We start from the raw sequence: 10158 nt of genomic DNA on the forward strand, positions 1-10158 counted from the left end.
CCACTCGTATGGTCAAGGGCCTGCAGACCAAGCCCTACGAGGAGAGACTAGAGAAACTGGATCTTTTCAGCCTCCGCAAGAGAAGGTTGAGAGGCAACCTTGTGGCTGCCTATAAATTCATCACAGAGGCACAGAAGGGTATTGGTGAGTATTTATTCACCAAGGCTCCCCTGGGGGTTACAAGAAATAATGGCCACAAGCTAGCAGAGAGCAGATTTAGATTGGACATTAGGAAGAACTTCTTCACAGTTCGAGTGGCCAAGGTCTGGAACGGGCTCCCAAGGGAGGTGGTGTCTCCCCTACCCTGGGGGTCTTCAAGAGGAGGTTAGATGAGTATCTAGCAGGTGTCATCTAGACCCAGCACTCTTTCCTGCTTATGCAGGGGGTCGGACTCGTTGATCTATTGAGGTCCCTTCCGACCCTATGAATCTATGAATCTATGAACTTGTCTAATGTCTCTCCCAGGCTAAGTACAGATATTTGGGGCGATTAGGGGGATGTTAGATTGTGTTTAAAATGGCCAACTGATCAAAGGTAAGTTGGGATGAGAGGGGCTAGATGACTTCTGTACTGCTATGGGTTTAGATTGATTTCCAATCACTGAGTCCAGGTCTAAGTGTAAGGTCCACACCTGGGTGAACTAAATTAGACGGGGTGGCCATTTTTTACCCAATCTTACTTCCCCCTGACCCTTCTCAAACATCTTCACTTAGGCCCAGCTATACAGTTGGTTCAACAGAAGATACTACCAAAAAACCCTTTGCCTTCTACATATTCTCTGGACCATCATGACTACAACAACACTCCAACCCTATTAATGCTACTGTAGGCAGGAAATTTCTAAATGCTGGTAACTCTGGGAAGACAGACAATTTCCCCCGTAGATATTTAATCCAAATGTAGCAAATTATAAGCTACTCTGAGCATTTTTGCACAGGGAGTAGGGGATATAAATCTAAATAAGAATAACAACAATTAATTAAACTCCTCTGGAATAGTATAATAGATCATCGGTACCAGCTGGAATAGAAGTTGCCCAAGAAGAATGCGATGTAACAGCACATAGAGCATGCTATGGTCCATTTGCAGCCCAGCTTCTCAATTAGGAATGGAGGTAGAAACATAGAAGAGATGATAAGAGCAGCATAGAGAACACTCAATGAGGCAACGCCCAGGCCTTCTTCAGAGTTGAGGCTGCTCTGTGTAGGCAAAAACAACAAATGACATGGAATTTAGTTTACGTCATGTAAAATATGGTGAGAAGGGAAGCTCAGGTAGCTGGGACATCAGTGTTTGCAAAACCACAGTGGGAAGGATGGCAGAGACTGGGAACATGAAAGCCATCACACAGAAATAGGAAAGAAACTAGATTGGGATTTAAACAATGCCTGCTCTTCAGAACCCTAGCAAACTCATTCTCAGGTTCTGGTTTAAGTATAGGGACCCTTTGCATAGTTCTGATCGAGATTTAGGTTTGGATTATAAAGAATCTTAAAGTCGAGGAGGCAGAATGGAGCTCAGATCCAGGGTTTTAATTCTGAGACCAGCTGTTACTGCTTATGTTTTTAAGTCAGGACTGTCCAGCTTCTAAGCCGGGGCTGCTTGCTGTGTGAACTGCACCAGTGGGAGCCACTGACCCCCAGGGCTATATAATGCATGGGGGTGCTGGGTGGTAGCAGGAAGCAGAAGCAGGATGAGGGAGGAGGAGCCCAGAGACCCCCAGCTGCTGCTGCAATAGGAGTGATGGAGGCAATAATGACTGGACAGGAACTCAGGGAGGGACTGCAAATTAACCTCTTGAAATAACCTGCATGTGGCCCAGAGGTCAGCAGTTGGACAGCCCTAATTAAAGTGATTTGATTTTTATTTTCAGAGTTATCTGATTTAAGCAAATTCTATCCACTCTATATCTTTCTTTTAGGTTTGGCCCTGAAACCTTCTTGAATCTTAATTCCAAGTGGCTTTCCACTACAGGAAGTACTTTGGTACAATAAACATCATGGTGAAAGCTTAGGGTTAAATCCTATTTCACCTTTATGGGCTGGACTGGAGTGATAAATGTATAAATACAATTTTTGGCACATATGCAACTTGAAGACGCTGTTCCCACCCATATTGGAACAGGATTGCCCCAGTATGCATATAGCTGCTGGAAATAACATGGAGGAGGCCCCATACACCCTTTTTTGCCTATAGTTTAGAGGTGAGGGCACTTGCCTAAGGAAATTGGAGACTGAAGTTTCAGCCCCCTTTCCTACAGAGGGGCTTTGAAGCTGTATCCCCCACTTCACAGCAAAGTGAGATAGTTGCTGCCTTTGAAGTGAGGCACTCTGGGGGCATTTGTACATGCTTGTGCCACATGCATTTGCATAAATGGCAAAATGCACATCAGCACTGCAAAAATGGTGACAGCATGCTTATGAACTAAAACACATCGAAGGTGTTTTAGTTCCAAATCACACTGCCGCCATATTCTCAGCACTGACACACATTTCGCCATTTATACAAATGCGTGCGACACAACGCCAAGCACGTCCGCTCAGTTAATCAAGCCTGCGCCAACGCATCGGATCTCCAGCATGTCAGAGCACACAAATGTATGTGTATAAATGCCCAATGTCCTGGCCCATGCCCCTGCTCTATGTCCTGTATTTAATGTTCACTGGAGAATCAGTGGTGGAATAGTATTTATCTCATTGGGAACCAGAATCTAGGACTCGCCCTTCCAGGGCAGTGATCATCTTATTTAGCCACATTCCCTCTAGCTTATGCTTCTCTGAGCTCCACATAGTTTCCCCTCCTGGGGGCCTACCAGGTCAGCTTCAAAGAAATGGTGGAGAACACTGGCCGATGCCTAGCACGTGGCCTGCTGGTTTGAGCACTTTGCTAGAAAATGAGAAATATTGGTTCAAAGCTGGGAGGGCTTTCCTCTTCCACCACAACTCCTACTCTTGAATTTTCAAATTATTGGAATGTAGTGACCTACAGAGTTAGTGCCTGTTAGAAGATAACCTGCACCTGAAAGGGAACAGCTTTGCAACACCATGAAGGCACTTAACACATGTGAACTGCTGGAATGTGCATTTGCTCACTTTTTAACTGCTATTAGTGAGTGTTAAGTTGAATGTGTGATGCCACCCTAACATTTTGGGGATCTCATGGTGTCGCTTGTATGGCTGGGAAAGTCTGTTCTATCAGGGAGCCTATGCAGCTGGAGTGGAGCTTCTGTAGCAAAGCAGATAGAAATTGAACTATGTGTAAATGCCAGAAATTGCACTTATGCATCTACATAAGGGCCACTTGGGCATGTAAAGTTGAAATAGGATTTAGCTCTTAGACTCTGGAATCAAAGATTCAAGACTTCAAGCAATTTTCCAGGCATCTAATTCTCACCAGTCCAGAGACTCATGGTTTTCAGTGGTTGAAAATAGCAATTCTTAGTCATACACACATACACAGACACACATGCCCATATTTACACAAATCTACGATGAGACTGAATTTAGGATGAGCTCCCTCAAATAATTAGATTCTATACATGGAAAAAATAAGTTATAATTTCCATATATAGAATCTAATTATTGGAGGGTTGTCTTCAACTCTTCCTCCAAACCTCTGCAGTGGCAGCAAGGCAAGTGGTGGGGCAGGCAGTGAGGGGCAGGCAGCGGGGGTGTCAAGCAGCCTGACCCCTGTCCCTTGCTGCCTGTCTGCCCCCCCATACCCCACTGCCTGCCATTATGCTACCTCTGCCCCACCTAGTCCTTGACCATGTCCCTAGTTACTACAGTAATACAAATAAAAAATAACTATGAGCCAGATGATATGCGCTACTTCTATAAGCAGAAGATTTAGGGTTGTAACTGGAAAGAAATAAGACTTCTAATTCTGTGAGGAAGTTCCAGACATTTTGAAACATTTTCCTTATAACTTGGAAAAGCCAAAAACTTTGAAATTTCATAGATTTCATAGACATCAGGGCCAGAAGGGACCTTGGGAAATCATTGAGTCCAACCCCCTGTTCTAGGGGCAGGAAGTCAGCTAGGGTCAAAGGATCCCAGCAAGATAAGCATCCAAACATTTCATGGGGGAAGTCTATTCCAAGCCTTGGGGGCTCGGACAATTTCATAGTTTCATAGCTGGTAGGGTCGGAAGGGACCTGAGCAGATCATCAAGTCCAACCCCCTGCTGTGGGCAGGAAAGGATGCTGGGGTCAAACGACCCTGGCTAGGTGATTGTCTAGCCTCCTTCTGAAGACCCCCAGGGTAGGAGCCAGCACCACTTCCCTTGGAAGTTGGTTCCAGATCCTAGCCGCCCTAACTGTGAAGTAGTGCTTCTTGATGTCTAGCCTGAACCTACTCTCAGTCAACTTATGGCCATTATTCCTAGTTACTCCTGGTAGTGCTCAGGGGAACAGGGTCTCTCCCGTTCCCCGCTGATCCCCCTTGGTAAGTTTATAGACAGCCACCAGGTCACCTCTCAGCCTTCTTTTGTGAAGTCTGAACAGGTTCAGGTCCCATAGCCTCTCCTCGTAGGGCCTGCCCTGCTGCCCTCTGATCATGAGAGTGGCCCTCCTCTGGACCCTCTCAATGCTGTCCACATCCATCCTAAAGTGCGGCGCCCAGAACTTGTCTCAGTACTCCAACTATGGCCTGACCAATTTCGCATAGAGGGGGAGGATCACCTCCTTGGACCTGCTCGTGATGCATCTGTGGCTGCATGACAAGGTATGGGTAGCCTTACTGACCGTATCCCCACATTGGTGGCCCATGTTCATCTTGGAGTCTATAGTGACTCCAGGATCCTTTTCTGCCTCTGTGCTGAAGAGAATGGAGTTCCTCTGCCTGAAGGTATGCTGCTGCTTTTTCCTCCCCAGGTGCAGTACCTTGCACTTGTCCGTGTTGAAACCCATCCTATTCTCATCCGCCCACCCCTGTAACCTGTCCAGATCTAGTTGTAGCCTGTCCCTGTCTTCTAGCGTGCCCACCTCTCCCCACATCTTAGTGTCATCTGCGAATTTGAACAAGGTGCTTTTCACCCCCTTGTCCAAGTCACTGATGAAGATGTTGAACAGTGTGGGCCTGAGGACCGAGCCCTGGGGAACCCCACTACCTACATCCCTCCAGGTCGAAAATGACTTGTCCACCACCACTCTCTGAGTGCAGTGCTTCAGCCAATTTGTGACCCATCTGACTGTGTAGGTATCGACACTAATTTTGTAATGAGAATGGGGTGAGAGACAGTGTTGAAGGCCTTCCTAAAGTCCAGAAAGACTACATCCACCACGACACCTGCATTCAAGGATTTTGTGACCTGGTCATAGAAGGCAACCAGGTTGGTCTGACAGGACCTGCTTCTAATGAACCCATGTTGGTTGCCCCTAAGCATAATCTCCCCTGCTGGTCCCTTTCAGATGTGCTCCTGGATAATTTTCTTAAAGAGTTTCCCCAGGACTGAGGTAAGACTAACAGGCCTATAGTTTCCTGGGTCCTCTTTCCTCCCTTTTTTGAAAATGGGGACCATATTGGCCCTTTTCCAGTCCTCTGGCACCTTGCCAGAGCACCATGAGTGCTCGTAAAGTTGTGCCAGGGGTCCCGCAATGACCTCTGCCAATTCCCTCAGCACCCTGGGGTAGAGATCATCTGGACCTGCTGATTTGAACATGTCCAGTCCCACCAGAAGTTCCTTGACTAGGTCCTCACTGACCCTGGGCCTGGCTGTGCCTCCCCTGGGTCTATCCAGGATCCTGGTGAGGGGCATGTCCCAGTCTCTGCTCAGAAAAATGGAGGCAAAGAATTTGTTAAAGAGGTTAGCTTTGTCATCTGGTGCGACCAGCAGTTTTCCAAGTGTGTTCTGCAGGGGCCCCACATTACCCAGTACCTTCTTTTTACTCTCTATGTATTTAAAAAAGGACTTCTTGTTATCTTTGATCCGGGTCGCTAGTCCCAGTTCTGTCTCTGCCTTAGCCTTCCTAACAGCCCCCCTACAATCTCGAGCAATGGAGATATAATTCTCCTTGGTGATTGCTCCTCCCTTCCATTGGGTGTCCTTTTTAGCTTTGAGATGTTCCTGAATGCCTTTGGTGAGCCATGGGGGCTTTTGAGCACTCTTGCCCACTTTGATCTGCATCGGGACTGTCACCCTTTGGGCTTGTAGGATCCTCTCCTTAAGGAACAACCACTCTTCTTGGAATCCCAATTCCCCTCCCCTCCGGGACCTCAGTGCCTCCCTGACCAATCTCCTTGTCCAGCCTAAAACGGTCTGGAGGAGTTTGTGACCATTGGATCTTGGCATCCCTTGAATAGCTCTGATGAATAAACAAAATTCCCCATGAAAGAAAAATTCTGGGGAAAAAAATCAATTCAGGGGGGTTGATACATTTCAGTTAGATACGGCAGAGGCTTGTTGTGACTTATGTATTTAAAATATTTTACTAAAACCTGACAAAATCCATATGGATCCTGCAAAGTGTTTTGCTTTGGCATTTTTCAACACAAAAGTGTTCTGTTTGAAGTGGTAGTGTTGGATTAATCTCGTTGTGTTCAATTTCATTTGGAATTGCACTAGTTAAATTTAACAAATCTAAGCGAGTGGGCCAAGGAACCATACTCACTTTATTATCTCTTACACCTGAGCCTGCAGAAGTTTCATGGGGAACGTTGAAAGGCAGCCTCCAGTTAAGGATCAGCTGCCCATTATGTTGGCTTACCCTGAGAAGAGCAGTTTGGAGATCTGAGTGGTACTAAAACTGCCTGAAGCAACTTTTACTTTGCTTTTGTCCAGTTGTGGAAAACCAAGAAAGTGGCAACATGGCTTTTTCAGGCACAATGCAGTGGGGACTGGACCAACAGTGTGGTCTCTGCCTGTAGACATCTAGGGAGTAAAGCCAATGGTTTAATAGCTCTGCAAAAATTGACTTTCTGATCACAAACTGGCATTTACTTATGTTTCAGGTGTACAGTGTACAGTATTGCCAGCCCATAGAATTCAAAACAGTCATAAAAGTCACAAAACACAGAAACAAAAGTTGTAAGATTGGCTTAAAAGACATAAAAATCATAAGACACAAAAGACATAAGATTGACTTAAATATCACAAGATTCATTTAAAAAAAAATAATTTCAAGATGCCTCCCATGCTACAACACAGCCCGCTAACATGGCTTAGGTGTGTCCTGTTGTTTCTTACCAACACTTCTCAGTCAAGATGAATTGGGCTGCAGAAGAGAGCCAACTTGGAGGTGGGAACATGTCTTTCTACAGCATCCTGGGTTAATTTAGCAGGATTTTATTTCAAAGTGAGTTCTGCTGAGATCACAGCTTTGAGACAGTATGGAGATCTGCAGACAGCAGAGCATTTCTCCTTCTCTTGTACTACTTGTTAAGCATTTCTTTACAAGTGATGGTATTTTTAGCACACTTTCTGCAATTGCCATGCTGCTTGGATTTGAGCTGGTTCATAGTTAGACAAAACGTCAGATCATTTCATTAAGACTAATGGATCCTTTGTTTTAGAAAACAAGTTACAATCTGCCAATCAGTAGACATGTCAGTTGCCCTCCAGGATTTAAAAAATAAAAATACAAGAATATGCTGACTATCATTTTATGTTAGGTCAGCAGCATTGCTTAAATGATGTACAGATTAACATAGCAATAAAAATAGTAGAATCACATCTGTAAAGAAATTCAGAAGTGTTCAGAAACAAGGCATCCTAAAATATCATGCTTTTCATTTTCAAATATTTTTCTATGGGAATTTCCACTGAGACCAGCACTCTTTCATGATCAATTTCAGTGTCTGAGGAAAAAAAAGTTTCAAGATGAATTTTCTGACAAGCTCAGCACCTTAGACCTCGAGGTGTATTCTTGGGATAAAATACTTAATAGAAGCTACAAAACTTGGAAATAACATATCAGCATTTGTCAAGCTGGACGCACATCAGAGAAATTACACCATCTTCAAAGGATAAGAGAAGACTTATATTTCACACCTATTGACTGGTTTGATGCTCCTACAGAGAGTATCAGCTCCCAGTAACTATAGAAGGCAGTTCCACTTACCTGCAAACTCTGAAGCCCGCCGTAAGCCGTAAATAAAAGTAAAAATCCAAAAGAAATGACAAGAACATTCTTAAGATTCCTTTCCATGTTGATTTATACGAGACAGTGTCAGTTCAAGCAATAGCTTGAAGATAGTGCTCTGGAAGCGGAAAATAGGATTGGTTGTTGGAAAAGATCGCTTCTCACTGCATTTGCATTGGGAAGAGCTGTTAGTCATTTAAGTGTCAGCCAGTGAACTTTACTTTTTTAGATACTGAAAACTTCATATGAAACTGATCCCAGTTTGACCTATGAAGTTTCATATGAAACTGTTACCAGTTTGGACTATGAAGCAACAATAACTTCACCCAGAAGACTTTTATCAGCACTGAGTTACAGAAGTCACTTAATGCCACGTAATGAATACAAGCCTAATGACTTCCCTGCATGCTCCACGTGAAACATAAGTGGGTGGCTATGCTTCATAGTGAGTATATTCATCGGGAGCTCACAGTGAAGAATTGCTTTCCAAGCCAGTAGATGGCACTGTGTTGCTTTCTATCAAATCAAGCCAAAAGCAGGTGGAATTTCACTTGCCAACAAATCAAAACTAACTCCTGCTTTTGAGGAAAATCTTGTTTGTGCAGCTTGGTTTTAAAACTTTTTGATACTAGCCAATGCAGAATAAAAATATTCTGCCCCTGCCTACATCCTGGTAGTCAGGAAGTTTTACAACCTGCTCTTAGAATGAGACCTTTCTAAATATGTGGACTCTTTCTAGACAGTGAACTCTTGGCTTTTCATATGAAGGCCTATCACACTTGGAGCATAAACAGTGTCAGCTTGATTTCAGCGGATGCAGCTGTTCAACACGTAACCTTCTTCTGTAGGCTTTGTTGTGAGAACTGGTGCCACATTGAGCCAGTGCATAAGGTCACAAAAGCAATGCTGGTTCGAAACAAAACTGAACTTCTCCCTATGCAGGCTCATGCAAGAGCTAAACACAGCACATTTGGCAGCAGTGCAGAGCAAATTAGAAGTTTAAAATCCATGTCTCTTTCATAGTTTGCCTTGTTATTCATAATAAAGCAAAGGAAGACTTTTAAAAATAATTTGTAGCCTGGCACTTCATTTTAAAGGTGTGGGCAGACAAATTGTCTTATCAAAAACTCATATTCTTTGGAATGTCCCAACTCCAAATTCACCACCTCTTCCCCTATTGAGAGAGCTCTCTTAGGCTCTGCATTTTTGATTGATCTGTGACACAGAGCTATTCCATTTCCCTGTCCAGAGGCCTGGGTTATCCAATGGCCTGGTAATGAGTCTCTCTCAAGGAATGTACAGAATCCTCACCAGTGAAATCTGATAAGGTTGAGGAGCTCTTCATTTTGTACTGAGCGGTGAATGTCTCCAGTAGGCCTGTTGTATATCAATTCTGACACCTCTTTCATTCGTTCTGTCATTCTAGCTAAGATTAAGTGAGTCTCAAGATCTGAGCAAAACTCCTTGGTTACTGCTCTCCCACAGGGAGTCTGCAAACTCCTAACTAAAATCTCTCACAGGATGGGAAGATAGCAACTAGAGAGGGAAGAGAGCAGTTTAATTAATGACTCCATCCCACAGCCAAGAATGTCTGTTCCCTGAGATGACTGTAACTGAGCCCAAGCTTCCCTTAAAACACAACAAATCCTCTGTTTTATCTTATTTTTTAAGGTGTCCCCCCTTGCCCTCACCATCTACACACACTTTATTGGAGTCCCTGTTTCTTTTAGCCTATTAGTTGAACAAGCCAAACAGAAGCAAAAGACTTACCAGAGGCCCCCCTATTTCAGGCCACAGAACCATTTATGTTTTATTTGCTTTGATCCTTGACTGTTCCCAGTACCCGTGGGCTGCAGATGTGGGAGAGATGAATAGTCATTGTAGCTCCCAGTTCCAGGATCCATCTGGGGTTGGGTTTGGTCATGCACGTAGTGTGGGTAGCCCAAGAGTTTCTCTAAACTATATTTAGGTGGTAAAGGCCCTGAAGGGGATGAGCACTAACTGAGAGTTGACAGATTGCAGCATATGGTGGTGCCCACTCTCTCACACAAGTGCCCTTAGCCCCAGGATCAGGGTGA

At 44.4% G+C, this 10158-nt stretch overlaps 1 protein-coding gene across 1 annotated transcript in view; it reads right to left on the reverse strand.

The window, feature by feature from the left end:
• The window catches only part of UNC93A (unc-93 homolog A), a 33806-nt gene extending 25407 nt beyond the window's left edge, over nt 1-8399 (reverse strand). Inside the window, exons 1-2 of the mRNA XM_006259329.3 lie at nt 8060-8399; nt 1018-1199 (exon numbers count right to left, since the gene is read on the reverse strand). Coding sequence (XP_006259391.1) covers nt 1018-1199; nt 8060-8146 — 269 coding nt within the window. The 5' untranslated portion in view covers nt 8147-8399. The remainder of the gene's footprint in view (nt 1-1017; nt 1200-8059) is intronic.
• Nucleotides 8400-10158: the final 1759 nt, after the last annotated feature.

Source organism: Alligator mississippiensis, chromosome 1, assembly GCF_030867095.1.
Source record: "Alligator mississippiensis isolate rAllMis1 chromosome 1, rAllMis1, whole genome shotgun sequence".
In the NCBI taxonomy this organism is placed as follows: domain Eukaryota; kingdom Metazoa; phylum Chordata; order Crocodylia; family Alligatoridae; genus Alligator; species Alligator mississippiensis.